The sequence below is a fragment of the Schistocerca gregaria genome, chromosome X (assembly GCF_023897955.1).
Source record: "Schistocerca gregaria isolate iqSchGreg1 chromosome X, iqSchGreg1.2, whole genome shotgun sequence".
In the NCBI taxonomy this organism is placed as follows: Eukaryota; Metazoa; Arthropoda; class Insecta; order Orthoptera; family Acrididae; genus Schistocerca; species Schistocerca gregaria.
In genome coordinates, this window is record NC_064931.1 from 313,782,892 (window position 1) to 313,805,070 (window position 22,179).

The following is a 22,179-nucleotide window of genomic DNA, read 5'->3' on the forward strand; positions in this document are numbered from 1 at the left end:
CCTGTGAACTACTTTGGATTATTCAATATGTTTCACTTCCGTACAAGATTACACTCAACACAGATACCTTCACAAAATTCATTTATTTGTTATTTTCATATGATGCTAACAGATTTCTGTTTTCAGAAATACTTTTCTTGGTATTGCCGGTTTGAATTTTATATGCTGCGTACTTTGGTAGTCGTCAGTTATTTTGCTGCCCAAATACCAAATCACATCTACTGCTTTTAATATGTCATTTTCTGCCCTCATTCCCTCAACATAACTTGATTGAATTTCGTGACATTCCATTACCTTGTTTCACTTTTGTTAATGTTCATTTTATGGCCTCTTTTCAAAACACTATTTATTCTGTTCAACTGGTCTTCCAAGTCCTGTGCCATCTCTGACAAAATTTCAGTGTCATCAGAAACCTTATTTTTTTATTGCTTTCTCTGAAATTTGATTCCCTTTCCAAATTTCACCTTTGTGCCCTTCACAGCATGCTCAGTGTGTCAATTGAAAAACATCAGGGTTAAGTTAAAACACTGTCTCACTCCCTTTTCAACTACTGATTCTCTTTCCATGCCCTTTGATCTTATAACTACAGTCTGGTTGGTGTAGAAGTTGTAAATACCTATCTCTCCAAGTACTTTTCCCCCACTACCTTCAGAATTTTAAAGAGTAAATTCCAGTCAACATTATCCAAAGCTTTCTCTAATATTTTAAATGACTTAATCTCACATATAATAGTCAATTTAATTTTATTCATTGTACTACTACAAAATTTCTTCCGTCAGCTATATTCAAGTATTGTGATAAGAAGAACTGATAAGAAGTCAATGCATCAAAAATCAGTTACAATCTAAACACAGTGACAAATTGAATCATAAAATTTGCTAAGATTAATAGGCATTTGCTAGGTGTTTGTAGTTGATACATTTGTCAAAAATTGGCTATGACATGTTATGCCATACTAGGCTCTTGCACATGTAGCATTTGAAGTGTGTCCACAGCCATTGTACTTGCAAGTGCAAATATTGTATTGTAGTTATCTTATTTGACTGATAGCTTGTACATCTAGAAATTTAATTAAACATTACCCATAACCCTATATGAAGGAACTAATTAAACATAGACTATGCATGGCACTCATGTACATCATTCCTGGTTTATTGTTTTAGGGTAAGTTCTTTGACACAATATTTTTGGAAGTGCCATGTTAACATTAACTAATGTCTGAGCATAACATATAAGTCAATTGTGATGCTATTTGGTAATTCATAAATTTTAAATTTGTTACATGTACCTGTATTAATGGTACTAGTGGCACATTCTTTTAATACAACTATGACATTTGCACCCAGATGTACAATGGCAGCTGTGGACACACTTCAGATGCTACATGTGAAAGAGACTAGTGTGGCATAGTGTACCATCACTGATTTTTGACAAATATATTGTTAAATAGGTTTCTATTAATCTTGGCATCTTTTATGGTTTGGTTTGTCACTGTGTTCAATTTTTAACTGATTTTTGCATCACTGAATTTGTATTGGTTATTTTTATCATGTCCTTGAAAATGTCCTAAGGCAGAAATTGTGCAATAGTACAACGCTGTCTAACGCACTGCTTTTAGGGCGGGAAGGTGTGCTGGTCTCCAGCATGGATCTGCTCGACAGATTAGTGTCGAGCTCCGGTGTCCCGACCAGTCTGTGGATGGTTTTTAAGGTGATTTTCCATCTGTCTTGGCGAATGCAGGCTAGTTCCCCTTATTCCGCCTCAGTTACACTATGTCGGCCATTGCTGTGTAAACACTTTCTCCACATACGCGTACCCCACAATTACTCTACCACGCAAGCACTGGGTTTACACTTGTGTGGTGTCAGATGTTCCTGGGGAGGGGGAGGGGGCGATCCACTGGGGGCTGAACTCCACAATAACAACGGGTTCGGTGTGGGGCGGCAGTGGGGTATGTGGACTGGTGTAGCCTGTTGTGGGGTTGTGAACCACTGAGGGCTACGGCGGGGGCGAAGCCTCTCCATCATTTCTAGGTCCCTGGTTCCATACAATACAATACAATCTTCTAAGATTGGTCATAAGGTCAGTACTGCCCCAGGTATTCTTACATTTGCCTGGAATGTGAACTGATCTTCCCCGTGGTCAGCTTCTACTGATGTAAAGTATTTGCAATATTTTATCTGCAGATTCTAAAAATAACCCAAAAAAAAATTTTGATCGTATGTAAAATCTATGATTGCTACTAATAATTCAATACCTTCTCTTGACAGTATGGGTAATGTAACTGATGATGATAAACAGAAGGCCGAAATTCTAAACCTAGCTTTCAAAAACTCATTTACTGTATAGGACTGCAGCACCATTCCCCCTTTCAATTATTGAACAAACGCAAGGATGGCTGACACAGTGTTTAGGAAGCCATCTGGCCTAGACGGTATTCCCATAAGATTTTATGTTGACTATGCTACAAATATGGCACCATTCTTATCCATCATCTATCACTGATCATTGGAACATCCGGAAGGTTCCACGGGACTGGAAGAATAGCAATCTATAAAAAGGGTAGAAAATCGGATCCACATAATTACTGGCCAATTTCACTGACATTGATTTGTTGCAGAATCATAGAACGTATTTTGTGTTTAGAAATAAAGATCTTTCTAAACTTTGAGATGCTCATCTGCAGAAACCAGCACGGTTTTAGGAAACAGCAGTCATGCAAGACACAGCTGGCCCTCTTTGTGCATGATACACAACAAGCTCTAGATACTGGCTCCCAGGTTGATGCCATATTCCTCGACTTTCGAAAGGCATTCGACTCAGTTCCGCAGTGTCGCTTCCTCCAAAAAGTGTGTGCTTATGGTCTATCCGATGACATATGTGGTTGGATACAAAGTTTTCTAACAGACAGAGACCAGTATGTCGTTCTGAAAGGGGAGACTTCAACAGAAACAAATGTAACATCAGATGTGCCCCATGGCAGCGTAATAGGTCCGCTGCTTTTTACGATTTACATAAACAATCTGGTTGATTGTATTGACAGTGGCATTAGATTGTTTGCTGATGATGCTGTAGTCTACAGCAAAGTAGTATCACACGAAAGTTGTGAACAAATCAATGAGGATTTGCAGAAAATAAATGTGTCACGTAATGACTGTCTGTTATCTCTCAATATTAGTAAGTGCAACCTACTGTGAATAACAAAGCAAAAATCCCCATTAATGTACAAGTACAAAATAAATGCCCAGTCTTGGGAAGTAGTAACATGTGTCAAGTATCTGGGTGTGACTATTCAAAATGATCTCAAATGGAATGATCAGATTACACAAGTAACGGGTAAGGCGAAATCTAGATTGTGGTTTATTGGTAGAATCCTGAAGTGATGCAGTCCTTCAACAAAGGAAATTGCTTGCAATACATTAGTTCGTCCAGTCTTAGAGTATTGTTCATCTGTATGGGACCCTTACCAGTTGTGTCTGATTTAAGAGATTGAGAAGGTCCAAAGAAGAGTGGTAAGATTCGTGACTGGTACATTTAGCCATCGCAGGAGCATTACAAATATCTTAGAAAGTTTGAATTGGGACACACTTGCAGATAGACGACATGCTAAATGGAAGGAGCTGGTCACTAAATTCCAAAATCCGATCTTCGCTGATGATGTAGAACATTTATTATTACCACCAACTTTCAAATCATTTAAAGATAAGGGGAATTAGAGCTCGTACTGAGGCATTCAGACAGTCGTTATTCCCTCACACAATCCGCAAGTGGAATCGAGGGGGGGGAAATATGACTTTCGCGCGAATATTGCCCTCCGCCACACACCACTTGGTGGCTAGCGGAATATATATGTAGATGTAAATGCAGATTTGTGTCAGTATTTTGCTGGAGTGACTTAAACATGGTCCAGTAATACTCACAACTGGTCTCCAAGTCTCTTCCATGTGTACAATCTGTCATAATTCTTAAACCAAGTATTAGCAATGATTATGTTATACTCAGTGCAAAATTATATGAGGTGGTTTCAACTTTTTTGATTTGTTAATGACTGGCATTCTCATATACTGGAAAGTCTGAGCAAGTAATTTAAATTAATGAATAGGAGACATAAAACATAAAATTATTTCTTCTGTAATATATAAATGATGAAAATGATTTTTCACTAATAATTCTAGTTTTGTGTGTTAAATGATCATTTTCTTATAGATGTTTATGAAGAGGACAGTCAAAAGTGCAATCTTTTCAAATAACAGGGGAATGTAATTGCCTTGGATGTATAGCACAGAATGCCATACCTTATTACTGATTAAAAATAACTGTGTTATGCAATTTTCCCTGTGTCCATGTTGATGATGGTGAATCAGTTTTACATTACAAATGCAAGCAACATATTTAATTTGATAGGTACTCACTACACCTATTCCAATTTAAAATCATGTATAGATTTGATCCTAGAAATGTAATAGATTCCACTTCCACAATGTTATTATATTTATTGGTTACTTTAATTCCCTGAAATTTTGTCTTTGGGGTTCTTAATTGTATCACACCCACTTTCTGCATTGCCCTCCAGGGAACTTGGTTCCTGGCAATGCGGACCCCTGCCCTCCATGGCTGTAAGGGATACTACAGGAACTGTAGCGACTGAAATCGAGTGTCAGGTGGAGTTTGTATTTATGCCCTAAACTCAGTCTGTAGTGAACTTGTGCCCCCTTGAAACCCCTCTTGAAGCTGTGGCTGTCAGAATAAGGACGATGCAGGAAATAACTGTCTGCAATGTATATCTTTCTCCAGATGGTGTAGTATCCCTGAATGTATTAACTGCATTGATTGATCAGGTCCCTAAATCTTTTCTGCTTTTGGGAGATTTTTGTGGGGCGGCACCGTGCTTACTGGCTGAGGCAGAGATGTCAAAACTTTACTGTCTCAGTTTGATCTTTGCCTCTTTAATACTGGGGCCGCCACACATTTCAGTGTGGCTCGAGGTAGTTACTCAGCTAGTGATTTATCAATTTTTGAAGCCCAAGACTTCTCCCATCCATCCACTGGAGAGCACACAATGACCTGTGTGGTAGTGACCACTTCCCCATCTTCTTGTCACTGCCCCGATGTCAAGCCCACAGACGCCTGCCCAGATGGGCTTTAAATAAGGCGGATTGGGTCACTGTTGAATCTCTTCCACATGGTAACATTGATATGATGGTTGACCAGGTGACTACAATGATCCCTCACTCTTTAGGGTGCCCCTGGCAAAAGACAGTCCCTTGCTGGTAACCACCGGAAGTTGCTGAAGCAATTAAGGAGCATCGGTGAGCTCTCCAGCGGCACCCTTCCCTGGAGCACCTCATAGCCTTTAAATGGCTCCATGCTCATGTTTGCCAACTTATCAAATGACGGAAGCAAGAGTGTTGGGAGAGATATATCTTGACCATTGGGTGGCATACGTCACCTTCACAAGTCTGGGCAAATTTCAAACGTGTTTTCGGGTACCATACCCCAACAGGTTTCCTGGTGTTAACATAAATGTCGTGTTATCTACTGATGCAAACATGACTGCTGAGCACTTTGCTGAGCACTGTGCTCTAGCCTCTGCGTCGAAGAATTATCCATCAGCCTTTTGCACTTCCAAACTGTGGCTGGAAGGGGAAGTCCTCTCGTTTACTACACACCACAGTGAATCCTATAACGCCCCATTTACAGAGTGGGAGCTCCTCAGTGCACTTGCACATTGCCCGGCACAGCTCCTGGACCAGATCGGATCCTCAGTCAGATAATTAAACATCTCTCACCTGACTACAAGCGACATCTCCTTGCCATCTTCAACCGAATCTGATGTGATGGCGTGTTTCCATCGCAGTAGTGGGGGAGCGCAATCATTCCGGTGCTCAAACCTGGTAAAAACCCACTTAATGTGGATAGCTATCAGCCCATCAGCCTCACCAACGTTCTTTGTAAGCTGCTGGAATGTATGGTGTGTCGGCAGTTGGATTGGGTCCTGGAGTTACATGGCCTACGGGATCCATGTCAGAGCAGCTTCCTCCAGGGTTGCTCTACCACTTATAATCTTGTGTCCCTAGTCTGCCGTCTGAACAGCCTTTTCCAGATGCCAACATCTGGTTGCTGTCTTTTGTATTTGCTAAAAGCGTATGACATGACCTGGAGACATCATATCCTTGCCACCTTATACGAATGTGGTCTCTGAGGCCCACTTCCAATTTTTATCTAGAATTTCCAGTCGCTTTGTACTTTCCATGTCCAAGTTGGTTCCTCCCATAGTTCCCCCATATCCAGGAGAATGGGGTCCCACAGGGCTCTATATTGAGTGTGTCTATTTTTAGTGGCCATTAATGGCCTAGCAGCAGCTGTAGGGTTGTCCGTCTCACCTTCTCTGTATTCAGACAATTTCTGCATTCCATACTGCTCCACCAGTACTGGTGCTGCTGAGTGGCACCTACAAGGAGCCATCCACAAGGCACAGTCATGGGCTCTAGCCTATGGTTTCCAGTTTAAAGCCACAAAGTTGTGTGTTATGCGCTTCTGTCAGCATCGTACAGTTCATCCAGAACCAGAACTTTACTTTAATGATGATCACACACTGTAGCAGAGACATATCGATTCTTAGGACTGGTTTTTGATGTCCGATTGACTTGGCTTCCTCATCTTCATCAGCTTAAGTGGAAGTGCTGGCAGAACCAACTTGGGTGCAGATCACTCTACACTGTTGCAGCTCTACAGAGCCCTTGTTCAATCCCGCCTTGACTATGGGAGTCTGGTTTATGGTTCGGCAGCACATTGAGCATTGCTTTTACTCGACCCAGTGCACCACTGTGGCGTTCGCCTAGCAACAGGAGCTTTTAGGACGAGTCCGATGACCAGTGTCCTTGTGGAAGCCTCCATTGCAGGTTAGGTATGCACAGCTGCTGGCCAGTTAAGTAGCACACGTTCGTAGTTCTCCTGCACGTCTGAATCACCGTCTCCTTTTCCCATCCATAGTGGTTCATCTCCTTCATTGGCAGCCCAGGTCAGGGCTTCCAGTTACAGTTCGTGTCTGATCCCTTCTTTCTTAACTGGAATCCTTGCCTTTACCACCTATAATTGAGGTCCATGCACGCACACCTCCATGGTGCACACCTAGGCCACAGCTTCACCTGAACCTTTCACATGGCCCTAAGGACTCAATTAACCCCACGGCTCTCTGCTGCTACTTCCTCTCGATTCTTGACAAGTACCGAGGCCATGAAGTGGTTTACACCAATGGCTCGATGGCTGATGTTCACGTCGGCATCACATATGTCCATGGAGGATGTGTTGCACAGCATTCCTTGCCCGACGTCTGCAGTGTTCTCACTGCCGAGCTGGTGGCTATATCTTGTACTCTTGAACACATCTGTTCATGCCCTGGGGAGGCTTTTCTTCTGTGTACTGACTCCTTGAGCAGCCTACAAGCTCTTGACTAGTGCTGCCCTCATCATCCTTTGATAGCGTCCATCCAGGAGTCCATCTTTGCCCTGGAATGCTCCTGTTGTTCAGTGGTTTTTGTCTGGACCGCATGTCACAATGGAATCCCAGGGAATGAACTTGCCGACAAGCTGGCCAAACAGGCTATGTGGAAACCGCTTATGGAGATTGGCTTCTCTGCAACTGACCTGTGTTCAGTACTATGCCGCAAGGTTTTGTGGCTTTGGGAGACAAAATGGCATAACCTCAGCATGCACAACAAACTGCATGCCATGGAGGAGACTATGAATGTGTGGCAGTCCTCCATGCTGGCCTCTCACAGGGACTCTGTGGTTCTCTGTTGGCTCCGCATTGGCCACGCTTGGGTGACACACAGCTACCTCCTGTGCTGTGGTGACCCACCTCAGTGTCTGTGTGGCGCCCAGTTGACAGTGTCCCATATCTTGGTGAGATGTCCTTCTTTGGCTGACCTGCGATGGACTCTTCAGTTACCAGACTCGTTGCCATTAATTTTAGCTGACAGTGCGTCATCGGCTCATTTAGTTTTACGTTTTATACGTGACGGTGGGTTTTATCATTCTATATAAGTTTTAGCACATGTTCTTTGTCCCTTTGTGTTCTCCACTGTAATGCTTTTAAGGTAGATGTATTAATGTGTTGCGGAGTGGCTGGCTTTTCCTTTTTATTCTCATGCTCGGCCAGCCACTGTTATCTGCTCTCTTGTTTTTACCCCCTCTACCTGTTTCTTGCTTCTCTCTATGGTTTTATTCTCCTGTTTTTGTCCATAGTAGTAGTGTTGGATGTCTTTCTGTCGTTCTTCTGGTTCTTCTTTTCTCTTGTTATTGTGCTGTACGTCTCCTTTCTTTTCTTCTTTCCATTTTGTAATTATTTTACCGGGAACAAGGGACCGATGACCTCACAGTTTGGTCCCTTCCCCCCTCTTTTAAACCAACCAGCCTACCAACTTTAACAGCCATTATCTTTTTCTGAAATTGTATTTTCAATATTACAAATTTTTTCACACATAATGTTAACAGTTACAATTTCATAATTAAAATTAGGATCTATTTCTAAAATTTCACCCCACAAATTTACTTCCAGTTAGTTACTTTTTGATTAACAATGTGAATACTGGATTCTGTGTTTGTAACTCTGTCATTTAAGTCTAATTTTTTAATTCATGGTTTCAGTTTTCCACTTAGTCCATCTCTGGATGCCAGAATCTGGTTTCCTACCCCCAAGTTATTACCATCACAACTTTCAGCAATCTTATTTCCTAATTCAGTTTTCAGTGCTTCACTCTTATTGGAAATTTATTTGCTTCAGAAATTAGATTGTTTGAAGTTTTGTTGGCATCAGAAATTTGTTAGTTACGTTTTGTGCTAAAAATTTATAGCTGTGTTCATTTTTTGCATAAATTGATGTAACAACGGTTTGTTCTCTGAATCTTCCAAACTCTGATTCTGAAATCCTAACCCTGAATTGTCTTCCTCAAAGATGTTCTCAAGTGAGCCACTTTCCTCCTCCTTCAGTGTCATTTTGAAATGATCAATTAAGTAGGTTAGCAAAATTACTTCACATACAAAAAACTAATATCACAAGTAATAAAATTTTTGTTACTGTTTTTTGTCTGAGAAGATAATTAAAGAAAAAATTGGTATCATGTACCTAGCTTTTATTTCTCTGTGTATGTAATGTCCTCTTTGTTTTCCAGTCCTTTTGTTCACAGGTCTTGATTGTTGTTCTGTTTCATTTTCATTTCATTGGATTTTGCATTCGTGGTAAATTTTAGTTTCTTTTTGCATCTAACTTCTGAAAAAAGTCTGATTAATATTTCTTTGTACATTGTAATGATACCAGACAATGTCATAAAGTGTCATGGGTTCTTCAGTACTGGACCGAGCGAGGTGGCGCAGTGGTTAGCACACTGGACTCGCATTCGGGAGGACGACGGTTCAATCCCGTCTCTGGCCATCCTGATTTAGGTTTTCCATGATTTCCCTAAATTGTTTGAGGCAAATGCCGGGATGGTTCCTTCGAAAGGGCACGGCCGATTTCCTTCCCAATCCTTCCCTAACCCGAGCTTGCGCTCCGTCTCTAATGATCTCGTTGTCGACGGGACGTTAAACACTAACCACCACCACCACCACCACCACCACCACCACCACCACCACCTTCAGTACTGGCTGTTTTAATGACCTATGTAGTTAGTTTGTAGAGTTTCCCACATCAAATCTATTGTTCTAAATTAGTACTTATGTTTGTTCGTTGTTGGCCTTATTGTCTTCCATTAAGTCCCAAGTTGTCATCCTTATACCAAAAAATATTAAATGGAAAGAATTTTTATTCAGCTAACTTCCAATAAATGTAGTTTCTGTACTGTTAAATGAATTTCTACACTCAGAAATAACAACAAATAATACTTCTGTCTTCAGCAGTACTACAAAACAAAATTGAAATCCCTTAGCAACAACCCTTGTGCCAAGAGCTTCCATTCCACACCACATATTTGCCAAGTCTCTTACCTGTTTCTAAGTGAACAAGAACAGTGATCTTACATTCAAAGAGTTAATAACACTATAAATGATAATTGCTGGTACAACTTTAAAACAATTAATAAAATGGATTTACATGAATTCAAGTGAAATGCTTCAACATAAGTTTAAATGTTCAGGATATACATTGAAGTGCCAAAGAAACTGGTATAGGCATGCGTATTCAAATACAGAGACATGTAAACAGGCAGAATATGGCACTGCAGTCAGCAATGCTTATTTAGGACAAAAAGTGTCTGGCACAGTTGTTAGATTGCTTACTGCTGCTACAATGGCAGGTTATCAAGATTTAAATGAGTTTGAATGTGGTGTTATAGTCAGTACATGAGCAGTGAGACACAGCATCTCAGAGATAGGGATGAAATGGGGATTTTCTCATACGACCATTTCACGAGCGTACCATGAATATCAGGACTCTGGTAAAGCATCAAATCTCCGACATAGCAGTGGCTGGATAAAGATCCTGTAAGAACAGGACCAATGATGATTGAAGAGAACTGTTCAATGTGACAAAAGTGTAACCTTCCACAAATTGCTGCAGATTTCAATGCTGGGCCATCAACAAGTGTCAGAATATGAACCATTCAATGAAACAACATTGATATGTGCTTTCGGAGCCAAAGGCCCACTCATGTATGCTTGATGACTGCATGACACAAAGCTTTACACCTTGCCTTGGCCCATCAACACTGACATTGGACTGTTGATGACTGGAAACATGTTGTCTGGTCGGACAAGTCTCATTTCAAATTGTATCGAGAGGAAGGACATGTATGGGTATGGAGACAACCTCATGAATCCATGGACCCTGTGTGTCAGCAGTGGACAGTTCAAGCTGGTGGAGGCTCTTTAATGGTGTGGGTTGTATACAGTTGGAGTGATATGGGACCCCTGATACATCTAGATACAACTCTGACAGGTGACAGGTACATAAGTATCCTGTCTGGTGACCTGCATCCATTCATGTCCTTTGTGTATTCCAACGAACTTGGGCAATTCAAGCACAACAATGCGACACCCCACACATCCAGAATTGCTACAGAGTGGCTCCAGGAACACTTTTCTGAGTAAAAACACATCCACGGCCCACCAAACTCCCCAGACATTAACATGATTGAGCATATCTGGGATGTTTGTAATGTTCAGAAGAGATCTCCACCCACCTGTACTCTTACAGATTTATGGACAGCCCTGCAGGATTTATGTTGTCAACTCTCTCCTGCACTACTTCAGACATTAGTTGAGTCCATTCCACATCGTTATGTGGCACTTCTGCATGCTCACGGGGACGCTACGTGATATTAGTCAGGTGTACCGCTTTCTTTGGCTCTTCAGAGTAAATCTTTTATATGTGTATGTATGAAAATTATGGCTTGATTGCATAACAGAAGGCAGCTGCAAACATTTTTTCCATGAAGGCATTGACCGTCTTGTCTCACAATGGGATAAATGCATTAAAAGCTATGGTGATTACTTTCAAAATAATAAACAGTTTACTTACTTTTTTCCCATCTGTTCCATTTTCATTTGACTGCTCCTTATAGAAAGCTTTTTCTTTCTGCCAAGCTTCCATAGCGTTTCTGAATGTACTAGTTTTCAACTGCTGGTTTCCACAGAATAATTGGTTAAAAAGAATTGTCCTGCATGCAGGAGACTTTTTTGTATTTTTGTAATTTTAGACCAGTGAATATTGAGAGTTCCTGTTCCTAGTTATGTAAGAGTGAATATTCAATTGCAACTTCAAAGTGGATAACCTGTGCTGTATACATTGTAAAAGTGGTATCTACAAGCAACTGACACTGTCTTTAGGATCACTTTTTAGATTAATTGCAGTCAGTGACAGCTCTGTGGCCTTCCATGGGGACAGATGGAGATGAAATGTGATTGGTGGAAATATTTTTTTCTGTTCTGTTCCAAAAGTGTTATTCATGCTTTTCAGCAAATGTATGCCAGATACAGAAAAGCATGCAGAAAAAAAAGGCTCATTCACATACTGCAGTTGCATGGAAATTGAACATGATTTTGCTGGTACATCTGTGTGTGGGAATCAAAGGAAATTAGTAAGCTGATGCAGGAGCAGGGTGTGCATGAGATGAACACACTGTATTACTTTGTGCTATTCTTGTACCATTGTCTCTCAGTTTTGAGGTGGAGGTCACTTGCTAGAGGATGAATGAGAGATTGGAAATATAACAACCTACATAAAGTTAGGTCACCATTCATGTTGGATGTGCATCTCTTAAGAATAGAACATTGCCACTTGACACTTGGCCATCTGTTTGTGATGATGCTTGTGAATAAACAGTATCATTGCTTGCACCATCTTTTAATTTGTGGTGTCAAGGGAGACAGATACCTGGAGATCTGGCCATATTTTAGGTAATGAAAAACTGAGTTTCTGGACGTTTTTATCGTTCCAGTGGTCAACAAGTTCACAGATTTAGGGCATGTAATTTTAACATTTTGTCTGTTCATATAATTTACCATGCATAATTGTTGCCCAGTACTTACCATAAAGAGGCATTACATGCAGTGCTGCTGATAAACAGATAGAGAAGTAACACCCACCTATCTTTCAGAACTAAAGTAATTCCTGTGGTTGGGAGGCGAGATGAATAGGTTGGGCAATGTTAAAAAGGACTGGCAGGTCACTCAGACCCCAGGATGAGAGACAGACTCACCTGTAGTGAAGATGAAGGGAGAAGCCATCGCCCTTCATCTCTATCCACCCTCACTCTAACTACATGTGAGTCTTTCACATTCTGGGGTTCAAGTGACCTCTCTTATCTTCCACAAACTATCCATCTTTCCTCCCAACCAAAGAAACTATTAGTTCTGAAAGTTAGGAAGTGTGTCACTTCATATGTGACTATAGACAATGTATACCTCTTGCCTCTTGAAGGAAAGAACTTGCCAGCAATGCTCTCTCATAATTTATTAGTTTTCTCAAATGAATTATCCTGCGATACTATTGAAACATTCTTTTTGTCCACTGCATAGTGTTGTGTGCAATCATGTAACAGTCATGGCCAGAATCCATTCACTCTCGGCGACATGCAGCACCCGAGACAAACTGTGCAATGTGCTGCTCCACAGATTAATTGGAAACATTTATTAGCTGACCTGGATTAATTCCTTACATTACTACACACAAGCTCAGTCTGAGAAAGGGTTGCCAGCCTTGCTTTGACCTATGAACCTATGAGACAGGGTTAAACTTCTCAATACTCTGATTCAATAATGAAAGCCCTGTAGCAATCCTACTACTTTCAAAAAGATTCCGAGACCCGACCTTTGAGTGGAATATTTTCACTGCTATCAGTCCATGCTCACTAATCTGCAACATTCATGGATAAAAACTGGAAAGTGACTAAGTAGAGTTCCATGCCATACCCAGGAACACACTTCCGATTCTTCCAGTCTGCCATACTTTAAGTCTCTGCACACAGAAATCAGTAAGACTCTCGCATTGGCACCTTCACTCCAGAGAGTCTAACAGGGCTACTGATCAACAACCCCAATTTCACTGGCTCAAACTGCTTCACAAAGTTATTTAGCATTTAGGCCCTTCAGTGAATCAGGATCAGGAGCAGAATGCAGGCATGAAAATGCACCATTTCTTGCTCCTGCTAATAGAGCTTCTGTAAACTGCTGCTTTCTGTCAGGACTTTCAGAACTTTACCAGCATCAGGTGTTGGAAACACTGGCCATTGTGGGGAAATTACTCTCTCTATAAGCCAGCCATGTAAGCTTCAGCCACAGCCCACTTAGGAGCTTTTGCAAATACTAGATCATCAACTCCATACTGAAGAAAGCCTCCGTCCCCTAAAAATCAATCCTGTCATAGACAGTAGCCACAGGAAGAGCACACAGGCACAGCCAGCAAATGAGATGTTATACTATTTACACAATTTTTTGCTTCTAATGAAATAATATCACACACAATGAAGGACTTCCAGAAGTCTGATGTCATAGGGATAATGATATAGGATATACTGCCGTTCACCACATACAGGAGGTGTTGCGGGACAGGCAGGTATATTGAAAGAATAATGTTGCATATCATAAGCTATAGGACAAACTCCTTCTTGACATGTAAGAAAAACTCGCGCGTGCGCCCGCTCACCCACCCACCCACCCACCCACCCACCCACCCACCCACCCACCCACCCACCCACCCACCCACCCACCCACCCACCCACACACCCACCCACCCACCCACACACCCACACACCCACACACCCACACACCCACACACACACACACACACACACACACACACACACACACACACACACACACACACACACACACACACACAGCCTGTGGTGGGAATGTGCAAGGACCTGATGGGGATAGGGTAGTGGGGTGCTGGGTGTAGCGTGGGCAGGTTGTGCTTGTGGGAGGTGAGGTGTAGTGTGCCATACCAGAACCCCTCTTTTGAAAGGCATCTCTCTCCTCACCCCCTCCACTCCTGCCTCCTACAATACATAAATCCAACCATCCAAGACATCCTATTGTGACTGGATTCCGTGTCCCCACTGAGAGAATACCTACCCTTGTGGACTAACACACCTGCAATGTACCCTCCTATATAAAAGACACTAACCATTTCCTCTGCTGACTCCACAGTGACTGTCCCCTTACCACCCTGCACCCTGCTCACCACTGTTGATGCAACTTCCATCTATGCTAATATTCCCAGTGTCCATGTCGTTTCTGCCATTGAACACTACTTTTCTCAATGTCTGACTGACCCCAAACCTACAACTTCCTCCTTGGGCACCATCACCAAGTATAGCCACAATTACTTCTCCCTTGAGGGCTTCACCTACAATGAATCTGCAGTACAGCCATGTACATCTACGTGGCACGATCCTATGCCAGTCTATCCATGTGCCCTCTAGAGAAATCATTGCTAGCCAGAATCCCAAACCCCTCACATAGTTCACATTCATTGATGATGTCTTCATGATGTAGATCTTGGTTTAGAACACACTAATAACATTCCCACAGAACTTCAACACCCTCCCCCTCATTTACTTCACTTGGCCCTTATTTGTTCAGAAAGCTACTTTCCTCAAAGTTGACCACAACCTCATGGATGGCTCCATCAGTACATTTGTCCACATCAAACCTGCCAATCACCAACAATATCTACATTTTGACAGCTGCTATCCATTCTACACCAAGATATCCCTTCCATACAGCCTAGCCACACATGGCAATTGCATCCGCACTGATGAAACGTCCCTTCCCAAATATGCTGAGGATCTCACTGGGCCTTCACAGATCAAAATTACCCTCTCCAACTTATCCAGAACAGATCTCCTGCACCTTGTCTCCTAAGGGTTTCGACAACTTATCACTGTGCAATGAGAAATATCCTCCATGTACTCCCCATCCACCCCCTCCACCCACTATTCTACCACTCACTCAATCTATGCAATATCCTTGTCTATGCCTATTCCATCCATACTTCCAACCCTTTGCCCCACAGCTCATATCCCTGTAATAGACATAGATGCAAGACCTGTCCCATACACCTTTACACTGCCACCTACTCAAGTCCTGTCACAGGCATCTTCTACTCCATCAAAGACAGGACCACCTTTGGAAGCAATCATGTGGTCTACTAACTTAGCTACAACCACTGTGTGGCATTCTATGTGGGAATGATCACTAACATGCTGTCTGCCCACATAAATGGTCACCACGACATTGTGGCCAAGAGTCAGTTCAGTTCCAAAGCCTGCCACCCAGCATGATGTGCCCCACTTCAACAACTTCTTCACAACCTGTGCTATTTAGACTATTCTCACAAACAGCAGCTTTTCTGAATTGCACAAGTGGGAACTCTCCCTACAACATATGCTTCAATCTCTTAACCCTTCCTGGCCTCAATATTTGCTAGCCCCTTTCTGCATCTGCATCTGGCCCCTTCCCTGCTCTCACTCCAATGTCACAAATGCCTGGTACCCCTGCAATGCATCTGTGTAGTCCTTTCCCCTTGTCTGCTTCTCTCCCTCTACCCCCCCCCCCCCCACCCCCACCCTCACCCTCACCCCACAGCACAGCTTTCCAATGCTGCATGTAGCAGTTTACCATCCTGTCTTCACCACACCCCTACATGTTTGCACCACAGGCAGCACTATAGCATCTTATCCACTCCAATCCTGCTATCCCTACCCTTCCCAGTCACATACCTCATCTGTAACCACACTATCCATGCACTATTCAGCACAATTAGGCCAGAGATGACAGTGGCCATGTGTGTATGAATATGTGTGTTTTATTGAAGAAGGAATTTGTCCAATAGCTTATAATATCCAACAGTCTTTGTTGCAGTGTACCTGTCACTCAGTGGTTAGTAGCAATCTATCCTATATCATATTTTTGCATCTCCTATTAAATATGTATGGTTTGCCCACTAATAATCATGCTGCTTTGCAGAAATCTGAATCATCTTTCTTATTGATACTTGACAAGCTACATAGCCCCTTTGATGTTGTAATGACATATCTTCATAGCTACAGCCTCTGAGCGTGTCGTGCAGTAATTAACTGAAGACTGAATGGCTTCATTGCATATTTTTAGATATCACTGCTGATGTAAACATCTTGATGAAGAACTCCAAACTAGTTTGCGAGATGACAAAATGAGTAGAATTCCATCAGTACCTGTGTGTATTAGCCAGGTTTGTGGCAGTAGAACAACTAGTTTATAATGCGGTCTGTTGTCGGAGGCAAATTTCCATAGTTGTAAATTAACTTACTACATTGACAAATTATCATTGGGAACTTACATCTTACTACTAGAGAGAACCAGTCTGTGGGCATGTAGAATATTGTAGTAGACACAGTAATGTGAATTGTAGCAATTTCTTAACTGCATGATACACAACAGCCTGGAATATACAAAAAGTTAGACTGTGTGTGCTAGTGTCTGGTTACCAAATCCACATGGGTTAGCCTTATCTCAAGTCCACCAGTCAATTCTGTTAACATGTGTTACATGTAATTTGTTAATAGGCTTTCATATAAGGATATATTTCATTTGTCAGTGTAGTTTCTTTGCAGGTAGCCTTATTACTCATTGTACAATAATGTATAACTGTTTTAAGAAGCATTTTTATTTTATTATCAAACAGCAACCTTGGACTTATGCCACATTATTTCAGAAAACTCAGGTGGAAAAGGGATTAGTGTTTTATTCTATGTGATTTAATGGATTGAAGGTAGAGCAGTATTTCTTTGTACTCTGAGTATACTGCTGTTCCTTTGTGAATCTTGCTCAGTCACATGTTAATTAGATATTAAATTTAAATTTGGTTTAGTTATGTTGTTTTTCCTTTCCTCCAGATATAACTTAAGCACTTACTGCAAATATATATATATATAAAATAGAAAGAAACTTCCACATGGGAAAAATATATTAAAAACAAAGATTCCAAGACTTACCAAGCGGGAAAGTGCCGGCAGACAGGCACAATGAACAAAACACACAAACACACACACACACACACAGAATTACTAGCTTTCGCAACCGATGGTTGCTTCTTCAGGAAGGAGAGGGAAAGACGAAAGGATGTGGGTTTTAAGGGAGAGGGTAAGGAGTCATTCCAATCCCGGGAGCAGAAAGACTTCCCTTAGGGGGAAAAAAGGACAGGTGTACACTCGCGCACACACACACACGCACAGATATCCATCTGCACATACACAGCCACAAGCAGACATACGGTATGTGCGGATGGATATGTGTGTGTGTGTGTGTGTGTGTGTGTGTGTGTGTGTGTGTGTGTGTGTGTGTGTGTGTGGGCGAGTGTACACCTGTCCTTTTTTTCCCCTAAGGGAAGTCTTTCCGCTCCCGGGATTGGAATGACTCCTTACCCTCTCCCTTAAAACCCACATCCTTTCATTTTTCCCTCTCCTTCCCTCTTTCCTGACGAAGCAACTGCCAGTTGCGAAAGCTCGTAATTCTGTGTGTGTGTTTGTGTGTTTTGTTCATGTGCCTGTCTGCCGGCACTTTCCCGCTTGGTAAGTCTTGGAATCTTTGTTTTTAATATATTTTTCCCATGTGGAAGTTTCTTTCTATTATATATATATATATATATATATATATATATATATATATATATATATATATATATATATGACGATGTAAATACATTTTTCCCTCTCCTTCCTTCCTTCCTGACGAAGCAACTGCCAGTTGCGAAAGCTTGTAATTCTGTGTGTGTGTTTGTGTGTTTTGTTCATGTGCCTGTCTGCCGGCGCTTTCCCGCTTGGTGAGTCTTGGAATCTTTATTTTTAATATATATATATATATATATATATATATATATATATATATATATATATATTTTATGAAATGTCTGCTTGTGTCTGTGTATGTGTGGTATATGTGGATGGATATGTGTGTGTGTGCGAGTGTAGACCTGTCCTTTTTTCCCCCTATGGTACGTCTTTCCGCTCCCGGGATTGGAATGACTCCTTACCCTCTCCCTTAAAACCCACATCCTTTCATCTTTCCCTCTCCTTCCCTCTTTCCTGATGAAGCAACCGTTGGTTGCGAAAGCTTGAATTTTGTGTGTATGTTTGTGTTTGTTTATGTGTCTATCGACATGCCAGTGCTATGTGTTTTACCATACCTATCTTGTTTTACCAGGAACAATCAATTTGCATGTAATTTAAGGGTTTTTCTATCTGTTTGAGTAATAATTCAACTTAATAAGTAATGCATGTGTTACTGGCACTGAACTTTTGCAGAGTTATTAAATTGAAAGTATTAAGTTATTGAGAAGAATTGTGATATCATAACTGTAGAGTAATACTACATAAAATTTATTTTTTCATTAAATTGGTGCTTTATGTACACTGAGGTGACAAAAGCCATGGGATGCCCCCTAATGTTGTGTTGGACCCCTTTTGCCCTGTGTAGTGCAGCAGCTGGATGTGGTATGGACTCAGCAAGTCATTGGAAGTCCCCTACAGAAATATTTAACCATGCTGCCTCTGTAGCCATCCATAATTTCGAAAGTGTTGCCTGCACAAACTGACCTCTCAGTGTTGTCCCATAAATGTTTAATGGGATTCATGTCGGGTGATTTTGATGGCCAAATCGTTCATTCTGATTGGCCAGAATGTTGTTCAAACCAACTGTGAACAAGTGTGGTCCAGTGACATGGCACACCATTGTTTCGAAATATGAAGTCTATGAAAGGCCTCAAATAGTCTCCAAATAGCCAAACATAACCACTTCCAGTCAGTGATCAGCTCAGTTGGTCCAGAGGACCCAGTCTATTCCATATAAACAAAGCCCACTCTATTATGGAACCACCACTGGCTTGCATGGTGTCTCATTGGCAACTTGGGTCCATGGTTTCATGTGGTCTGTGCCACACTTGAACCATACCATCAGCTCTTACCAACTGAAATTGGGACGCATCTGACCAGGCCACAGTTTTCTAGTTGTCTAGGGTCCAACCGATATGATCATGAGCCCAGGAAAAGCACTGCACATGACGTACTGTTAGAAAAGGCACCTGCTTCGGTTGTCTGCTGGCATAACCCATTAACATCATATTTTGCTGCACTGTACTAATGGGTATGTTCATTGTACATCCAACATCAATCCCTGTGGTTATTTCACATGGTGTTTCTTGTCTGTTAGCTCTGACAACTACTGCAAACACCACTACTGTTTGTCGTTAAGTGAATGGCATCAGCCACTGTGTTGTTTATTTATTTATTTGTTTGCTGTCCATATAACAGTCAGTTTTTGGACATTGTCATACATTTTAGTGCACATATACAAAGGTTTAGTTAACATACACAAGTGCACACATTGATATAAGTAGTGAAGGTCAGAAATTATCATTTTTGTGTTGCAAAAACAAACTTATGCTATATACATTGTTTTACAAATGGAGACTGCAACTTGAAATCTTCTACTAAATAACAGCTTTTCCCTGTTAATAAATGCTTAACTTTATTCCTAAAAGTGTTTAATTTAGCTATCTAGAGGTCAGATGGAAGTCTGTTATAAAAGAGGGTTCCTATTGTATGTGGACTACGGTCTGCTGCCTTTTCTTTTTACTTGCAGTTCTGTGAAAATTTTCCCTTCCCTGTGTATTGCACCTATGTACATTACTGTTTGTGAAACAAAATACAGAATATAATGTAATAAATATTATTGCCTGCATGATGTACATTATTTCTGTGCCAAGTGTTCGTCAGCTCAAAACTTTGTGTTTGTATGCATAGCTAAGAGCCAGTGAATCATCGGAGTACAAATGACAGCTCCACTAATCGATTGCCCTTTTGTATCTTGTGTACACGATACTAATGGCATCTGTATATGTGCAAACTGCTGTTGCATGATTTGTTACCTCAGTGTATTTGGTGAAAGATATGTTTTGGTTATTGTGATGGTATAGCTTTTACTTAAATATTCATTTGTTGTTATTGTGCAGAAGTTTATCTTTTCCACATAATGTAGTCAGTGTTTTGTAGTGGTGTATGTTACATATTTTGTGTGCAAAAAAGATCTCAAACACGAGTTTTAGTTTTCATTGACATTTTGAGATAAACTAATTTTTTACACATGACATTCTTAGAACTACTTTGGAGATATTTATATTGACAAATATGTTTTATTATTAATAATTTATGTCTGTACTCTTCACAGGTTTCTACACATACTTTGCTAGCAGTGGATTCACATATGGATCATCATGGAAAAACTGGCGAAGTCTTAGTAAATTTGCATATCAGAATAGTCTTATATTTGTTCCATCTGTTGGTCCTGGGTATATTGATACCCAGATTAGACCTTGGAATGTCGCAAATATCAGGCACAGGCGCCATGGAAAATACTATGAGGTTGCTTGGCGAAGTGCAATAACTACCCAACCTAAAATAATTTCAATAACTTCATTCAATGAATGGCATGAGGGAACACAGATAGAACCAGCCTTACCAAAGTCAACTCCCTCATTTACGTATCTAGATTATGAACCTGAAGGTCCATATTTTTATCTAAATTTGACTAAATGGTGGATAAATGAATTCACAAAAAGAACACAGGATGACAGCACCAGAATTTAATATTAATGTTAATGTTTCATTGATACTATGTGCGTACTTTTTAAAGGTATGAATCTAGCAAATTGTCACTGTAATTACTCAAGAGTTGTGTGATTGTATCTAGTTGACAGAATCAGTGAATCCCATACCATCATGTCACTTGCATCCAGAAAACTGATTTCCACATGAAAATGCCACATGACTACATATGCATAGATATTATTTTCAAATAAAATTTTGCTAACTTTTGGCTGGTAAATATTTTTCACATATGAATAAAAACATTTTGAAACTCAGAAATCTGTTTGTAACACAGCTGAAAGTTGTGTGCCAGTTACCAAGTTACCCTCACCTAGTCCTCCACTGCTCCTCCACCTCTTACCCTGGCTTGCCCCCTTAAGTATTCCAGCTAGTGCCCCCCCCCCCCCCCACCCTAAGATGCCAATTGCAATTGCAAGGTCACATCATTCCCCAAATTTGTATACAATAACTTCATTACCAATCAAAGTCACATTCATCCCTTTGAGTATTTCATTAAATATTACGTTTCATGTACTTCATCCAGTTGTATAAGTTGCCAACATAAATTTGTACAGGCTTTTAATGTTTTAAGAAGCTTGATGAAGCTTAGTGAATTATGTGTCAGTTTTACACATATCTAGCAGTAGCAGTTAGCAGACATTCAGACATAAGACAACAATATGAAACTATCAATCTGGCAAATTTTGTAGTGGAGTAGTCTTCCTGAATGGAATAAAACTGGGTGCCAGACCGTGTCTTTAATCTGGGTTTTTATCTTTTGGAAGCAATACATTTTCCAGTGAGCCATTCAAGTAATCTTTGATAGTTTTCAGACTGTCTCTCACTGTCAAGAATAGGTTTTTGTGGGGAAGATACTGTGCATACCAGATCTTTGAATTAAAATCAGTAATTTGCCAAAAAATTTTAACCTGAAAACATATAATAGGATCGTTTATTGATTCCAAGAAAGCATTTTATTCTGTAGATACAGAAAAGAGAGGATAAGATCATTAGAGAATCTGGTGTTCAGCAAAATTAGGAAACATATTTTGTGAAAC

General features: G+C 40.8%; 1 protein-coding gene across 13 annotated transcripts in view; it reads left to right on the top strand.

Annotated features, from left to right (window-relative positions):
- The window catches only part of LOC126298956 (glycoprotein endo-alpha-1,2-mannosidase), an 86,871-nt gene extending 65,471 nt beyond the window's left edge, over positions 1 to 21,400 (top strand). For all 13 annotated transcript variants that reach the window (XM_049990568.1, XM_049990567.1, XM_049990572.1 and 10 more), the window contains one exon: positions 20,703 to 21,400. In XM_049990568.1, the coding sequence (XP_049846525.1) occupies positions 20,703 to 21,121 (419 nt within the window). In that variant the 3' untranslated portion in view covers positions 21,122 to 21,400. The remainder of the gene's footprint in view (positions 1 to 20,702) is intronic.
- Positions 21,401 to 22,179: the final 779 nt, after the last annotated feature.